General features: G+C 38.8%; 1 protein-coding gene across 3 annotated transcripts in view; it reads left to right on the forward strand.

Moving 5' to 3' along the window:
* The window catches only part of EXD2 (exonuclease 3'-5' domain containing 2), a 52,117-nt gene that overhangs the window by 19,479 nt on the left and 14,276 nt on the right, over positions 1–18,362 (forward strand). For 2 of the 3 annotated variants that reach the window (XM_011222062.3, XM_011222064.3), the window contains 2 exons: positions 9,658–9,914; positions 13,952–14,078. In XM_011222062.3, the coding sequence (XP_011220364.1) occupies positions 9,658–9,914; positions 13,952–14,078 (384 nt within the window). The remainder of the gene's footprint in view (positions 1–9,657; positions 9,915–13,951; positions 14,079–18,362) is intronic. The other variant, XM_034642375.1, reaches the window with a different exon arrangement.

Below are 18,362 nucleotides of genomic sequence, written 5' to 3' on the forward strand. Positions count from 1 at the left end.
CTCTTTGAATTTTCTTTTTCTCACTGATTTATAAGAGTTCTTTATATATTCTGGCTATGAATCCTTTGTGAGTTAAATGTATACCTTATATGTTTTCTCCCGTACTGTGAATTGCCTTTACATTATTTTTTTTTAAGATTTTTTTTTTTAAGTAATCTCTACGCTCAACATGGGGCTCAAAACACAACCCTGAGATCAAGAGTTGCATGCTCTACTAACTGAGCCAGCCAGGCACCCCATCTTTACATTCTTTTAATGTTATCTTTTGATAATCAGAAGCTCTCTATGGTACAGTTTAAGAAGTCTTATCCTACTCCTAGTCATAAAGATATTCTCCTATATTATTTTCTTGGGGTTTTGTGGTTTTAACCTTGCACATTTAGATTTACCGTCCGCCTGAAATTGGCGTGTGTCTGTGCCTGTGGGCGTGCATGTGTATGTGTGTAGGCTGTGAGGGGGAGTCAAGTTTCATTTTTCCCCCATATCGATATCCAGTTATTCTAGGACCATGAACTGAAAGGATAAACCTTTCCTCACTGCTCAGCAATGCCACTTTACCACAAAACAAGTGCCTTATATAAGACGTGTTTCTGGGCTCTCTAATAGTCTGTTTTTTCTATTTTTGCACCTATAATCACAAACTATCTTAGTTACTATTTTATCTTGACTCCTGATATCTGGGTCAGCAGTACTTGCCATCTTGTTCTTTTTCCAGAATATCTTAGTCTTGGTCCTGTGCATTTCCTTATTTATTGTATTTATTTCTGCTTCCAGGTTTTTGATATTTTGATCGAAATTGTATTGCATCAGTAGATCAATTTGTGGGGAGTAACTTCTTATAATTTTGAGTTTTCTAATCTAAGAATATTTATTTAGATCTTTAATTCTCCTAAAAATCTGCTTATAGTTTTCTGTGATTTTAAAAATTCTATTGTAAATGAGATCTTTAGAATTTTTTGTGTTTCTGGTATAAAGAAATGCATTGATTTTTATATATTTCTCTTATATTAAGGAACCTTACTAAAGTCATTGTAGATTCTTTTGGATTTCTGCATACACTGTTACATCATTTGAGAAATGATTTTATTTCTTTCCAGTCCTTACACTTTTTGTTTCTTTTCCTATCTTACCGTAGTGACTAGAATCACAGTGTAGTGCTTAGTAGAAGTGGTGATAGTAGGCATCCTTAACTCATCTCCCATCTCAAAATGACAGCTTTCAACATTTTCATATCGCATATGATATCTGTCATAGGTTTGTTTATAGATCCCTTTACCAGATTAAATACATTGCATTCTATTCTTGTTTTGTTAGGAGGTTTTTAAAAAAAATTATGAATAGTTGAATTTTATCAAGTGTTTTTTCTGCATTTTTTCTTTATTATTATTATTATTTTTTAAAGATTTTATTTATTTATTTGACAGAGATAGAGACAGCCAGCGAGAGAGGGAACACACGCAGGGGGAGTGGGAGAGGAAGAAGCAGGCTCACAGCAGAGGAGCCTGATGTGGGGCTCGATCCCATAATGCCGGGATCACGCCCTGAGCCGAAGGCAGACGCTTAACCGCTGTGCCACCCAGGCGCCCCTCTTTATTATTTTTTTAAACAATTTTTTTAAGCGGGGTGGGGCAGAAGGAGAGAGAGAGAATCTTCAAGCAGGCTACCTGCTCAGTGCAGACCCTGATGGAGGGCTCAATCTCACAACCCTGAGATCATGACCTGAGCCGAAATCAAGAGTCGGACACTTAACCAACGGAGCCACCCAGGCGCCCTTTTCTGTGTCTTGAGATAACTATGTAGTTTTTCTCCTTTATTCTGTGGTGGTGGTGAAATACATTGGTTTTTGAATTTCTGGAGTAAATTCAACTTGGTCATGATGTCTTATTCTTTCTATACATTGCTGAATTCATTTTGCTAATGCTTTTTAGAGGATTAAAAAAAAACAACTATGTACATGAGTGATACTGGCTTATATTTTTTTTTTTCTAGAAATTACCATGTCTGATTTTGATAAAAAGTCATGCTGGTCTTACAGAATAAGTTAAGGCTTTCCTTATTTTTGCATTCTCTGGAAGAGTTTGTACAATATTACCATTCTTTTTTTCTTAAATATTTGGTTAGAATCTAGTGATGAAGCCATCTGTAGTTTTTTTGTGTTTTTTGGGTTTTTTTAGCGAAGTATTTGAATTATGGGTTTTCTTTCTTTCTTTCTTTCTTTCTTTCTTTCTTTCTTTCTTTCTCTTTCTTTCTTTCTTTCTTTCTTTCTTTCTTTCTTTCTTTCTTTCTTCTTTCTTTCTTTCTTTTCTTTTCTTTCAAGGATTTTGTTTATTTATTGGACAGAGAGAGCCACAGTGAGAGAGGGAATACCAGCAAGGGGAGTGGGAGAGGGAGAAACAGGCTTCCTGCTGAGCAGGGAGCCCAAAGCGGGGCTCGATCCCAGGACCCTGGGATCATGACCTGAGCAGAATGCAGATGCTTAACGACTGAGCCACCCAGGCACCCCACGGATATCATTTCTTTAATAGTTTTAGAGCTATTCAGATTTTCTATTTCTTCATGCCTTTAAAAAAAAAATCATTTATTTAGTTATAAGAAAGTCATCTCTTCACCCAGTGTGGGGCTCGAACTCCTGACCCCAAGATCAAGAGTGTCATGCTCTTTTGACTGAACCAGCCAGGCACCCTATCTTCATGTCTGTTTTGGTAAATTATATTTTTCATCTAAAGCTGCTTTCAAATTTTAAAATTATGGGCATAAACTTGTTTATAATATCTTCAACAGTTTTTTCCCCCAATCTGAAGGATATGTAGGGAGGGCTCCCTTTTCATTCTTGACATCACTTATTTGTTCTTCTCTCTTTTTCTTGATTACTCCTTCTGTGGGCTTTTCAATTTTATTAGTCTTTTCAGAGAACCAGCTTCTCACTTTATTGATCTTCTTTATTATATGTTTTTGTTCTATTTCACTGATATCTGCTCTCTCATTTCTCATTTTTTTCCTTCTACTTGCTTGGGTATAATTGGCTACCTTCCATTAATTCTTCAAACTACCTTAATCTGACCTCCTACTATACTACCCTACTGAAAGTGATCAGGTTGATGGCTTTCTTGTTTTCTAATCCAGCAGACACTTGTGTGGACTCGTGTTCTTCTAGCTCTCAAAACCATTTGCATAGTTCCTACATAAGACATTCTTCTTGGTTTTCATGTCTTCAGACTCTCCTGTCTCCTATCATACTGTTCCCTACTCTTTTTCGTCTTCTGGTCTACCTTTTACCTCACATCTAAATATTGAGGTGGCTCAGACTTGGTCTCTTCTCTATCTACCCCAGGGATTGCAAACGCATATGCCTACAAGTTCCAGGAGGGAAACGTAAATGAAGATGTGGAGTGATTGTTTGCATTTTTGAGCATATAGAGATATTCTTAAATTTCATAAGGAAATATGCTCCCTCCCTTTTTTCTTTAAATACAAGGCCTTTATAATGTTTTATTTTCCTAGTTTGAATAGAGACATGGATCCTGAGAAATACTTCTTTCTATTAGAAAAACAGTGGTGGAGTGCCTGGGTGGCTCAGTTAGTTTAAGAGTCTGACTTTGGGGGCGCCTGGGTGGCGCAGTCGTTAAGCGTCTGCCTTCGGCTCAGGGCATGATCCCGGAGTTATGGGATCGAGCCCCATATCAGGCTCCTCCTCTATGAGCCTGCTTCTTCCTCTCCCACTCCCCCTGTGTGTGTTCTCTCTCTCACTGGCTGTCTCTATCTCTTCAAATAAATAAAAACAAAACCTTTAATTAAAAAAAAAAAAGAGTCTGACTTTGGCTCAGGTCATGATCTCAAGCAGATGGGGGGCGGTCCTGGGGTGGCTCTGCGCTCAGGGGAGTCTGCTTCTCCCCTGCCCCTCCCCCTGCTTGTGCGCTCACATTCTCTCAAGTAAATAAATAAAATTTTTTTAGAAAGTGGTATACAAACAGTGGTAAATGGAAAATGATAGTTGGCTTCAGTGTTGAGAAGACATTATGGTGAATTAAAGAATTCATGCCTTATATAAATGAGGAAGCTGCTATACAGGTCAAGCCAAGCGTTTCCAGGTTGTCCAGTTCTTTAAAGAGAAACTTTTAATATAGATTTTTTTTTAAAATGTGAATTTAATAATTTTTAAATTTTGGTAGAAGTTTTTAAATACGTGGAGACCAAAATAATAATAATATTAAACATGTCTGTGGGTCAGCAGATGTGTCCATGGACCACTAATTTATCCTCTAATCTACATTTTTCTCTTAAGTGATCTTATCTATTTTATAGCTTTAAATATCATTGATAGGCTGATTGATAAAACTCCAGCCTTTTATATCCACCTGCCTATTTGACGTCTTCCCTTCACTAATAGTCATTTCAAGCTTAACATGTTCCTGAAAGAACTCTTGAGTTTTTTCCCAAATCTGTATTATCCTTAGTCTATTCTGTACCTTTAAGATGAAAATCAGGGAAACATCCAACCCCCAAGGGCTAACCAACAGAAATGATAGGCCTGAGAGTCAGACACATGGGACACCTGGGTGGCTCAGTCAGTTAAGCATCTGCCTTCCGCTCAGGTCATGATCCCAGGGTCCTGGGATCAAGTCCCCACATTGGGCTCCTTGCTCAGCAGAGAGCCTGCTTCTCCCTCTCTCTCTGCCCCTCCCCTCACTGGCACTCTCTCACTGTCTCTAGCTCTCCCTCTCTCTCTCAAGTAACTAAATAAAATTAAAAAGAAAAATAAAGTCAGACACAAACAGGCGGCTGTGGTATGCTGGGTTTCTTCAATGGCAGAATATATAAAAAAATTTTTTTTAAAGATTTTATTTATTTATGTGACAGAGAGAGAGACAGCCAGCGAGAGAGGGAACACAAGCAGGGGGAGTGGGAGAGGAAGAAGCAGCCTCATAGTGGAGGAGCCTGATATGGGGCTCGATCCCATAACGCCGGGATCACGCCCTGAGCCGAAGGCAGATGCTTAACTGCCGTGCCACCCATGCGCCCCTATGGCAGAATATATAGAAATTCAGAGGAGTGGTTACACAAACAGGAAATAACACAGCATGCTACCAGATAGAAGTAGAGGTATGGGTTTCCAGACCCCACAAAATGAAGTTTCTGCTGTGTTTTATTTTTCATTTTTTATTTTTTTAAAGATTTTATTTATTTATTTGACAGAGATAGAGACAGCCAGTGAGAGAGGGAACACAAGCAGGGGGAGTGGGAGAGGAAGAAGCAGGCTCATAGCAGAAGAGCCTGATGTTGGGCTCGATCCCATAGCGCCGGGATCATGCCCTGGGCCGAAGGCAGACGCTTAACCACTGTGCCACCCAGGCGCCCCTCTGCTGTGTTTTAGAAGCTAAAACATACCTTTCTCTTGGGAAGGTGGGGATGGAGATGTTCAATATCTTTCTGGCCCCTGTCTCCTGCCTGATTTTTTCCTAGAGTCTCTGGCTGCAGATGTCCTTGCTCAACAGGTGCAAATAATTGGTGCAACAAAGATTGAATGAAGTGAAGGTCATTTTCCGAAGAGCACCGTTCTGCAGGCCCAGGCTTCAGGCCTACTGGAGGTTTACTTCCTTTTCCTTAACATTAACCCCTTTTTAGTCATACTACCTAGTGCTGTCTCCAAAGCAGATATTGCCTCTGTCTAGTTCTCTGCATCTCCTCTGCTTCCTCCTGAGCCCAAGCCTCACGTGACTCTCATCTGGACCTTTGTAAAACCCTCCTGACTGGCCTCCCTGCTTGGACCCCTGTGCACCTATAATCCCTCCTCCATATAGTAACTAAAGTGAACTTCTAAAAATGAAAGTCAGACCATGTCAGTCCTCTGCTTAAAACCTTTCATTGCTTTGAATACAACCGACATGTCTTAATTACTTATCCGTACTTAAGGACTTACGTGCTCTGGCTTCTCTCAGCATCTCTGATGTGTCTCCTGTTCTCTTCCCATCCTCCTATTTTTTTTTTTTTCTCATCTTCTTATTATTACTTGCTAGCCTCATTAAGCCTTTATTCTGTCACTTGAAAAGGACAAGTTCATTCGTGTCTCAAAGCCATGGTCTAAATTTAACTGATACATGAACTACAGACTAAGGGTGCTCTTTAGTTAATCTGTTCAAAGCCCAGAAGAAGGTCCCAGATCATTCTTTACTCTCTGCTGCCATCGTGGGGTCATTTAAAGAATCATGGGCTTTTCCAGAAAGTTTTATTGAGCTCTGGACTTCTAAGAATCCTGAAGCCAAAATGGGCCATCAGAAAGGAGACTCTCCAAATCAGTGCTCTCTAAGTGAATCACTGAAATACAAAAAGAGTGTTAGAAATTTTGTCTATAATTCTTGATGGCATCATTCATTAAAAGGTTTTATTTTGTGTATGTTTAATAATGTCTATAACATGTTAATATAGTACTACATGTTATAATGTACAAATACATATTTATATATGTTATGTATGTCCCAAACATTTTTTATGAGTTGACTAATCTAAAAAAAAAAAATGGGGTGCCTGGGTGGCTCAGTCGGTTAAGCGTCCAACTCTTGATTTTGGCCCAGGTCTTGATCTCAGGCAGGACCCATGTCAGGCTCCGTGCTCAGTGGGGAGTCTGCTTGGGATTCTCTCTCTCCCTCTGCCCTACCCCCCACTTGCACACATGTATTCTCTCTCTAAAATAAATAAGTAAATCTTCAAAAAAAATCAGATACCACTGAATTAAATAATGAAATTTAAGTGTGTCTCTTTTTGTTGTTGTTATTAAACATAACTTTGGGGGCGCCTGGGTAGCGCAGTCGTTAAGCGTCTACCTTCGGCTCAGGGCGTGATTCCAGCGTTCGGGGATCGAGTCCCACATCGGGCTCCTCCACTGGGAGCCTTCTTCTTCCTCTCCCACTCCCCCTGCTGTGTTCCCTCTCTCACTGGCTGTCTCTCTGTCACATAAATAAATTTAAAAAATCTTTAAAAAAAATAAATAAACATAACTTTGGTAAGCCAAGAGTTCCATTGTTTTCCATGAGTAGTAAGTGATGTTGAGGCAAAAAGATCCTAGGAAGTAAAAGGGGGAAATATGGGAAATAAAGGCTAGATTAGATATCTTATTCTTTAAGCCGAATTGACTCTGCTAAAAACATTATTCTTCTACTTACACATTCTCTATAAATTGGGTACCTATTGGAATCATAAACATTTGAATTCCTAGTGGGAAAACTTTATGTGATACATTGGATCTTAAACGTAATCCAAAAACAGTATTAAAAAGACAACTTATTTATCTAGTTGTTTATTTAAAGTATTTTAGACAGTGGAACCCAACTGAAAAGATGTACAGAGATCCACCTTAGGAATTTGCAGTGAGTATTATGTCAGATTAACAGTGCGAAATATCAGAAGTAGAGATGTGTGGCTTTTTCTTGGAGAGAGCTGGTATGTGGAGGAAGGGAATTATTAACTAATAAAAAGGCAATTTGGCCACATCTAGATGAATTGTTATTGAACAGGAACCAGTAGGGGCACCTGAGTGGCTCAGTCGGTCAAGCATCAGGCCCTTGATTTAGGTTCAGGCCATGATCTCAGGGTCGTGAGATCGAGCCTCATGTTGGGCTCCATGTGGGGAGTATGCTTCTTTCTCTCCCTTTCCCTCTGCCCCTTTCCCCTGTGCGCGCTCTCTCTCTCTCAAATAAATAAATAAATCTTTAAAAAGAAAAAAAAAAAAGAACAGGAACCAGTAGTCAAGTTATAGGTCTTTTTTGACCTTGGCTATGCCCTAAGAAAGAGACACATTAGAAATCAAACTGGCATGCTTTTTTGAGGATCTGGAAATCGCCCTCATTGATAAAGCGCTACCTGAGAAGGGAAGTCCTGAGCCTTTCCTGAGGCAAGCCATGGTTTTACTTCATGAAGTAGAAGTCAAAGGGGAGTGCTCTCTGAGTTTTGTTTCTAACAGCAGCTCTGTGATCTTGACTGTTTCCTCTCTGTGGTTTTGGTCACCTCAACTATGAATATCCTACCTTGGGTTACTTGTAACACTTCGTTTGAACCGCTCCTTTATTTTTTTTTTAATAATAATATTTTTTTATTATATTGTGTTAGTCACCATACAGTACATCCCTGGTTTTTCATGTAAAGTTCCATGATTCATTACTTGCGTATTAACACCCAGTGCACCATGCAATACGTGCCCTCCTTAATACCCATCACCGGCATATCCCAATCCCCCACCCACCTCCCCTCTGAAGCCCTCAGTTTGTTTCCGAGAGTCCGTAGTCTGTCATGGTTCATTCCCCCTTTTGTGTACCCCCCCTTTCTTCTCCTACCATTCTTCCTACTTCTTATGTTCCATAAATGAGTGGAACCACTCCTTTGGTATTTACCATGTCATTTCTGAGGGCGTCAGCTTGTGTGTATTGTACTCTACCAATAAGGCTGTAATCCCTAAGTCACGTTCCATCTCCTGCATAACTTCATAGCCACAGTGGCGCGTGGCTCAGGGCCTGGCACAGTGATACCGTGGTGGTGAGAGCACCACACTGCCCAGAGCGGCGTTCCTCACTGTGAGTAGCTTTGGCTGTGAGTCATTGTTGTGAGGGGCTGCATCCTGTATATTGTGGGATGTTTAGCGGCAATCTGGCCTCTACCTGTTAGATGCTTGTACACCCCATCCCCCAACTGTGATAACCAAAAATTTCTCCAGACGTTGCCAGATGTCCCCGGGGTGTGTGTGGGGGTGCACATATTAAATCTCGGTTGAGAACTTCTAGATTGGGGAATTTGGGTTCTAGTCCCAACTTTGTCATTACCCCTCCATGTGTAGGCAGACCGCTTCACCTGTAGGTCCTAAATTTCTTCTCCCGAAAAATGAGAAGGATTGGGATTTCTTGGGTGTTTAACCTGGATTCTGTGGGTGGCTTTAGAGGATCTTTTCGTTAATGTGAACTTTGCATGTAAATTTTTCTGGTAATAATTTCTTAGCTTTCAGCTTTTTTCTGCAACTTATCTGTTACCTCAAAAAGATTGAAACTAGGTCAGTTAATAATATAGAGTGATTTTCATCTCTTAAGATATCAGGATCCTACCTTATGCTCAATATAGCTTTTTTTTTCCCCTTAGTGAACACCATTTGTGATCATAAAATGCTGAGAAAGCACTTTGTGCTACCAGGATTTATTATGTTGGCAGGTACCACTTACTTCTATTACCGTATTGTCTACCTCTTTGCAAAAATTGGATCATGAGGCAGTAACAATAAGAGAAATGACTAGCGTTCCTAGCACATGCATTGAAGAGTCTGGATCATGAAAAGTATGTGTTTATCATTTGGCACTCTATGCTGTAGCCTTTTTTCACTTAGACTTTTAAAACCAGTACGTTTCACCTGACTCAGCCAGCTCTCCTCGCTGTCTCTTGTTAGGGATGGCTCACATTTCAGGCTCGCGTGTGGCCCTTTCTTTAGGTTGCTGCTTCACGGAGTCCATAGCGTTTGTTAGCATAGGCTCATCCTTCGATTTGAACCAAAATGTGGTCAGCCGCTTCCTTTGGGAAGTTAATGATGTATCTCTTAGACTTTTTTTTTTTTTTTTTTGCCAGTTTCATGTTGTACTTGGTGCTGTGGTTGGGCATGACCTATGGCTCTGTTTTCCTCCATTGCAGGTGAATTCAGAAGGCAAAGCCAGTCCTCTGTCCCTCCTTCAAGTGGCCTCCCCGAGCGGCTTCTGTGTTTTGGTTCGCTTGCCAAAGCTGATCTGTGGAGGAAAAACACTACCAAAAACATTGTTGGACATGTTGGTAGATGGCACGGTTTTCAAAGTTGGGGTAGGATGTTCAGAAGACGCCAGCAGGCTTCTGCGGGACTACGGCCTCGTGGTGAAGGGGTGCCTGGACCTCCGGTACCTAGCCGTGAGGCAGGGGTATGGTTTGTATGAATGCTGGGGTTCCTCTAGTGCCGGGCAAATATTGTAGCAAGATTTGTGGAGTACTGAGAACAGTAATGAAGCATCTAAAATTTTTTAGTAGCCTAGAGGCTTCTGAGATGCATATGAATTCATGAGGAAATAGTCCAACCTCTGAGAAAACTTTAGTTACCTAGGATTGGTCTCTCTGGGTGAAACATTGATAAGTAAGGTGTTTCCATAAGCTACAGGTTGTAAACTGATGGTGCCACTGGCTAAATTAGGGCTTCACATTTTGCTTTTGCTTTTTTTTCCTCCATAGGATATTTTGGGGAATTTTTAGTTTAAATCCAGAAGATTTAATGTAAAAGTCTGTATTTGGGACTTTTGAAAAATCAGATTGATTTGACTGAGGTCAGTGGTTCTGAATGGTAGCAATTGCTGGGGAGAGGTGGGCCTCTTTAGATGCCCGTGCTCTGTTCAGTTGCCAGAACCCCCACCTCTCCCATCCCTTGTAACCCCAGCTCATCCTGATAAACATTTGAATTTGCAAACCCTGCTTTAGGCCAAAAATAGTAGTAGACTAAGGGGTTACTGGGAGAAAGATTTCCCTTTTCCTTGGAATTCTATTCTTATGGAAATTCTATGCTAACTTGTTTTTCAGGGAGTGGCAATGGCCTGTGTGCTTGTGTGTGTGTGTGTTAATAATGTGGAGAGAGGTAGCCTCCTTCCCTGCCTCAAATGACACTGACATTAAAAGTTCAGAGGATTTGGTAAACTGAGAGAAGGCCTGATTAAAATCTCTTATCTTTTTTAGCATAAAATGAAATTTTATTTTAACTTAGTAGTTTGGCTTATGTATATACAACTCTTGTAAGTATCAAGCGTTTTCAAGAAATACGTTGGCATATTTACTGTAAAAAAAAATTTAGATCTGTGAAAGTATTTGGAGTGTCACCCCAACAGCCACCTCTCACCAGGACTTCCTGTCCACCCCCCCACCCCCCTGCACCACCTCCCCAGAGGTGTCCACTGTCACTCTCTGCTGTTAGAGGGGGTGGGTGTAGGACCTAAGAGTTGACCCTGGAGAGGGTTGTGTGGCGGCTGTTCCTCATTTCTCTCACCTGCAGCAATAATTAGGTTCTCGCCTCCCAGGATTGGTGCGAGAATTGCAAGAGTTAAACTACATGAGGAACTTAGCGTGTGTCACACAGAGACGGTGTGGTGTACTGTTGTGTTCAGCTCTTACTGTCATCATCACCGTCGTCATTGTCACTGCCTCCTTCAGAGCCCTCATCGATCAGTGTGTCCTTCCAGATCTCTCCTGTGCAGTTAGTCCTCTCCATGAATAGACAGAAACGAGAAGTACATGAATTCTCTGTTTCACTAAGTGCAGAATGGCCATGCATCAAAATAAGAATTTGGCCAAAGCTGAATATTACCATGAACTTCTCTAGAAGTAAGAGTGAAGTATTTATCAGGCCTTTCAGTTTTTAATGAGATTTTTAAAAACATTTTAAAAATTATTTTTATTGTTGAATACTTCAGTAGGAAAATTAGAAGTTTTTGACATTATAGTTTAAGAAATTTGACATTATAGTGCAAGGATTATATTTCACACTATTAGCTATTGGTTGCTCCTGGCATTTGCCATAAGTAGTTGTTCCTTTCAGTTGATGTTGAGAGGAGCACATTTTTTTGGTACTGCTTTTCTTCTTACTCTTTATATTTTGTGTTATATGTTAACCAGAGATAATTTATTACAGAGATTGTTGTATATGACTTTGGACTCTTTCCTAGTGAAATTTTGAAATGGCAAAGATGGCATCTTGTTTTTAATTAATCCTCAAGAAATGTGCATCCTTTCCAAATACAACGTTTAAAAAAAGACTAATGACCTAAGTGGAATTAAGTAGCTTAAAAATTAAGTACTGTCCTTAGCGAGGGTAATGATTTCAAGAATTATGGACTAGCCATGCTTGAGAAATTACACAGCTATTAAAAAGAATGAAATAAGTATATTTGTACTTATTATCATGGATGGAAGTCTCTGATATATTAAACAATAAAGCAAGTTGCAAAGCAAAAAGCAGAACAAATACCAAAAACATGTTATCTCCTCGCCCTTTTAACCATCTGTCTATTTGCGCATAGGAAAGGTCTGGAGGGGCCACAGCATACTGTTAGGAGTCATTATTCCTAAGGAGTGAAGTATGGGGTGACGGGCTTTTACTTTTCACCTGTGATGCTTTCCTGTTGTCTGAACTTTTAATAATAAGCATTAATTACTTTTATAATTTCCAACAAAACAAAAGAGAGTTTTATGTCTCCCAAAGCCTTAATTTTCACTAATTGAACCAAGACATGATGTATTTTTCCCTAAGTACGTCTGGACCTGTTTTCACTTTTTAGTCAGTGCTGCCTTTTGGAGGTAATGAAATCCATCAATTACTGCTGGTTTTTGTAGGGAAAGACTTCCTTTTTTCATCATTATAATTATTTCATTTCCTACAGTACCTGAGGGAGTCCTGCTTGCGGTAACCCTGACAGCAACCCGCACTTCAGGCCTCCTGCTCCAAAACTTCTGGTCTCTCCCTTGGTAGCCAGGAAGTCAGATCCCCTTGTGTAGACCAATGTGTTCTTAATTTCATGTTTATTTCTTGTTTGGAATTTCCAAATCTTGGACAAATTAATTTTTTCCTCCACCCTGCAGCTATTTTAATCAGAAAGTGTTTGAAGGGCAGAAATGTTTTTTATGTGTGGTTTTTTTTTTTTTTTTTTGGTAACTTCACCGGCCCAGTGAAAATACCATTATCATTTTTTCAAATTTGAAAAGTAATTACCTGAACACTAGCCAAGCCAAATATAGACACACATAAAGAAGATAGATAATCACCACAGATCCTATACGCAGAGATAATATCACTAACATATGATCGATATCTTTCTAGTTATCTCTTTGTGCTTTGTCTCTCTCATACCTAGAATCACACACATACATCTGGAATGTGGTATGTATATATTAACATAAAGGGACCACAACATGTTTTCTCCCACAGTCTCTTTTTACTTAACTGATATGTCATGGACATCTTTTCACATCAATATAGATCCACAGTCCTTATTTTTTTAAAGATTTATGTATTTATTTTAGAGAGAAAAAGAGAGAGCACTCATGCGGGTGGGGGGCAGGGGCAGAGGCAAAGAATCCTCAAGTGGACTCCCTGCTGAGCATGGAGCTGGGCAGGGCGGTGGCCCAGGCATTGGGGCTCAGTCCAGGACCCATGAGATCATGAACTGAGACGAAACCAAGAGTCAGCTGCTTAACCGACTCAGACACCCAGGCGCCCCATCCACATCCTTATTTTTAACAGTTGTATGGAATTTAATTGCATAGATATTTAACCAGACTTTTGTTGATGGGTATTTAGGTTATTTCCAATTCTTTGCTACTATAAACGGTGCTGCAGCGAAGATCATTTTATGTACGTTTGTCCTTAGGATAAATTCCTAGAAGTGTAATTCTTTTTTTTTTTTTTTTAAGATTTTATTTATTTATTTGACAGAGAGAGACAGCCAGCGAGAGAGGGAACACAAGCAGGGGGAGTAGGAGAGGAGGAAGCAGGCTCCCAGCGGAGGAGCCTGATGTGGGGCTTGATCCCACAAAGCTGGGATCACGCCCTGAGCCGAAGGCAGACGCTTAATGACTGTGCCACCCAGGCGCCCCTAGAAGTGGAATTCTTGAATCAGAGAATTTTCATGTTCAAAATTTTGAAAGCTCTTTATTGTTAAAACTATTTTCCATAAAGCTTGTAAAAATGGACAGTTCATGAATTTTAGATTAGACTGATTCTTCATGCTCCATCAATGGTAGATAGAGTTATTTTTTAAAATCTTTGCAATCTGATAGGTAAATTATTTATAATTTTTATTTTGTTTGATGTCTAGTGAGTTTGAGTGTCTGCCATCTGTATACTGGCCATTTAAATGTCTTTCTTGATTTACCTGTTCTTCTTTTGCGCATTTTTGATACATGACTTACTTATTTCTTCTAGAAACAATTTGCTCTGTAATGGGCTCAGCCTGAAATCACTTGCCGAGACGGTTTTGAACTTTCCACTTGACAAGTCCCTTCTGCTTCGTTGCAGCAACTGGGATGCTGAGAATCTTACTGAGGACCAGGTATTTCTTATCAGAATAGTTGAAGAATGGAAGAGCCATTGCTTGTGAAGTATAGTTGTTCTTGTAATTATAATCTTCAAATATAAGTATTGGGTGGAAATACCTGAAAAGAGACTCACTGAAGATAACTGGTCTGTAGTTTGTAAATGGTACTTAAGTAACAGAGTAAAAGAGTCCCTATTGTGTTTTATATTTTTGAGCATTTACTATATGCCAGGCATTTCAGAAAATGTAATTTTTTAAATTATGAATACAATGCATAATTAGAAAACCAAAGTGTTATAAGACTTATTATAAGAAACAGTTAGTGGTTCCCTGTCTTCCTCCCACTCAGTGGCAACCAATTTCATTTCTTCTTGGTGATTACCATTATATTTTAAAATTACATGCATATATTACTCTTTCTTATTTTTCATATTATCTTTGACTTCTTACAGTGGAAGACATGATTTAGTACTCTTATAATTCCTCTGTCCCCAGACAAATACTTATTCCCTTCCCCAACTTCCCAATATAGGTAAATCATCATTTTTATCAGATTAATATCTACTTATATTGATATTATTTATAGCTGAGCCACATAGTAAGCCGCAATTAAGTTTTTGCTTATATAGCTCTTTGTTTTCCTAGGAGTAATAATTCGTACTTTTGTTTGCTTTGTTTTCTATGTACCTATTAACCGTTTCAACCCCGGACTCTTTTAATGGCACCCTACATCTTGGCTGGTTCAGACATATGAGGTGACTAACTCCTTTGGTTTTCCATTGGAGCTGTTCCTTCCAGATTCTAGAGCCCTTTGTCATCCTGCTTCTTTCAAGAGCCCTGCTGCCCAGCTCTGACCCTGGAATCTGCATTTACCATCAGCCTAGGGAGTCCCTTCGCCTTTCTTTTGGAGTAGATCCTCTGTCTTTCAAATTCCATGTCTTTTCCCTTCCTTGTCTTGGAGTAGATTAAGAAAGGGAGCATAGGGAGTTAATTTATGACACCCTGGATATCTGAAAAGATACTGGCTTCCCTCTCTATGAACTGATATTTTCGCTGAGTACGGCAGTTTAGGGTGAAAGTCATTTTCCTTTAGAACTTCAGAGATAATGTTCCCTGTCTTGGAGCTTCCAGCATTGATACTGAGCATGTCACTTGTTTTTCTTTTTGGAGAAACTTCACTTTATTCTTAGTTCTTAATATTCATGATGATATACATTAGTGTGGGTTATTTTTCATTTTAGCATTAGAAGCCAGTGGACCCTTTCAATCCGGAGGCTCCTGTCTTTCAATTTAGAGAATTAGTCTCATAATATTTGAAAGTTTCCCTCTCTTTTGTTTCTAGAACTCATATTATTTGGATATTGGACTCCCTTGAATTGATCCTCTGATTTCCTAGGAAAAATACTTTGTCTCTGATTTTTCTCTCTCTCTATTTTTTGTTTTACCTTCTGGGAAATTTCCTCAAGTTTATCTTTTAACATTTCTATTGAATTTTTAATTATTCCTATCATAATTTTAAGTGACAAGAGATTCTTGGTCTCCTCTGAATATTCACTTTTAAAATAACTTTGTTTTTGTGTAATGGATACAGTATCTTCTGTTACAGTATTAAAGATTTTTGAGATTTTCTTTTTCCTATATTGCTTCATTTTCCTCCAAGTTCCTTATTTGAAATGTTTGATTTGGTCTTTTTCTTTCACGTTAAAGATTTTTCTTAAATGTTTAAATCCTTGGCTGTCCATTCATATTTAAAGACAAATTAAAAAGTTGATTGGGTCCATCAACTGTTGAATGAATAAGTAAAATATGGAATAGCCTTACAATGGAATATTATTCAGCAATAAAAAGGACACATGGTACAACAAGGCTGCATCTTGAAAACATTATGCTAAATATGATGAGTATACAAAATCTTGATTAAAAAATGAAAACATTATGCTAAGTGAAAGAAGACAGTCATAAAATACCACATCAGATTCTGTTTTTGCGAAATGTTCAGAATACATAAATCTATAGAGACAACATAAAGTAATGGTTGCCTGGGCTGAGAGAAGTGGAGGATGACTGCTAAATGGTATAAGGTTTCTTTTTGAGGTGATGGAAATGTTCCAACATTGATTGTGGTGATGGGTTGTGCAATTCTATAAGTTTACTAGAAATCCAGAATCTTGCACCACCTGAAAAGACATGTTTGGAACAATTGGAGACATTCAGATAGAACCATATATTATTGTACTTTGTCACTTTTAAAGTTCTTGGGTGTGGCAATGGTGAGGTCATGTAGAAGAATGTCCTTGTTCTTAAGAAGTACACGCTGACACATTTGAGATGAAGTATCATAATAGCTGCAATTTAATTTTGAAATGTGTTCAGGCCAAAAAAAAAAAAAAGCATCTATGTAGTGTCCATATTATAAAGAGATAAAGCAAATATTGACAATTGTGAATGTCAGTTGGCACTATTATTCTTTTAATTTTTCTGTGGGTTTGACAACTTTTAAAATAAAAAGTTGGGGAGGAAAAGTTAATTGCTACCAAATTCGAAGCCAAATTTGTGATCCTTATTATTGTGAGAGTTCAGAATTTCCGAAGACTCTTCTTCATTCTTTTTTTTTTTTTTTAGCTTTTTTTAAGTTTATTTCTTTTCTTTAGTAACCTCTACACCCAACGTGAGACTCAAACTCACAATCCCGAGATCAGTGGTTGCACGCTCTTCCTACTGAGCCATCCAGGCACCCCTGTTCCTTCTTTATTACGATAATGTTTATTATTTATTTTGTTCTAATTATAAACATAATGCTTAATGAGATTTTAGAAAATACGGAAAATGCTATTTAAACTTGAGTTTTAAAAAATAGATTGAGAACATAGCAAATATAGCCAGGGCTTTTGGACCAGTACCTCTAGATTATAGTTACATGTCAGTAACTGGAACTCTTTTTTCTCAGGCTACTCAGTTTCTCCAGAGATGAATCATCTAGTCTTCTGCCCAAGAGGTATAAGTCCCTCTGCTTATATTCTGGTTGCCGAGTGGGGAAAGGTATTGGTAGTTTCACCAAGCCATATGGACACTTCCCCATAATCCCTTTCTCAGGTGACACTTTGCCCCCTCCCCCCTCTGCCAGGCCTGGTATTACTAGATCCAGATCCTCTGTGAGTTAGCCATTATATGACTTAAATGTTTACTCTTTTGGGGCTTAGAGAAGGAGTTGTCACCAGCCCTGTGGTACAAAGAAGAAGGTCTAGGGTTCTAAGTGTTCTTTATGGAGGCTTTCACCTTATCTTCTTGTTTTCACCCATGCTTGTTCTTGCTTTCAAAGATAACTGGTGCTTCCCATTCCTAATGCTTTTCCATTCTCTGTGGCTCAAATTAACGTGATTCTTGGGTATTTGGCTTACCACCCATAGGCCTAGATTTTAGCCTTCTCTTCTTTGCAGAGTTGGTCACCACTTGTTCATCCTTCCAGGATGTGTTATTGGAAAGATTTAGCTGGTATCTTCAGGTTAACATTATCCTGTGAAAGAATTTTGGGAGTCAAATTATCTGAATTTGTTTTCTGCAGCTATTTCTGACTTTCTGTGACCCTGAGTAAGTCATTTCTCTGTGCCTTGGTTGGTTTCTTTCTTTCTTTCTTTCTTTCTTTCTTTCTTTCTTTCTTTCTTTCTTTCTTTCTTTTTAAATAGTTTTATTGAGGTATCACTTACATACAATATAATTCAGACATTTAAAGTGTACAGATTGGGGCACCTGGCTGGCCCATTCTGTAGGGCAGGTGACTCTTGATCTCCGGGTTGGGAGTTCAAGCCCCATGTTGGACATGGAGCCTACTTAAAAAAAAATGAAGTGTACAAATCAATGAATTTTAGTATTTTCATAGAATTGTGCAACCATCACCAGTATCTAATTTTAGAACATTTTTATCACCCCAGAAAGAAACTCCATACTGATTAACAGTCACTTCCCATCCTACAGTCACTTCCCATCCCCCCCAACACCCTAACACTAGACAAACCATTAATCTACCTTTTGTCTTTATAGATATGTATATTTTGGACATTTCATATAAATGGAATCATACAACATATGGTCTTTTGTGATTGGCTTCTTAATTTTGCATGTTTTTGTGGTTCATTCATGTTATAACATTTATTGGTACTTCATTTCTTTGTATTGCTATGCAGTACCCCATTGAATGGATATACTACATTTTGTTTATCCATTCATCACTTGGTGGAGATTTGGATGGCTTTCATTTTTTTGGCTTTTATGAAAAATGCCACTATGAATATTTGTGTATAA

Source organism: Ailuropoda melanoleuca, chromosome 14 (genome assembly GCF_002007445.2).
Source record: "Ailuropoda melanoleuca isolate Jingjing chromosome 14, ASM200744v2, whole genome shotgun sequence".
NCBI classification, from domain to species: domain Eukaryota; kingdom Metazoa; phylum Chordata; class Mammalia; order Carnivora; family Ursidae; genus Ailuropoda; species Ailuropoda melanoleuca.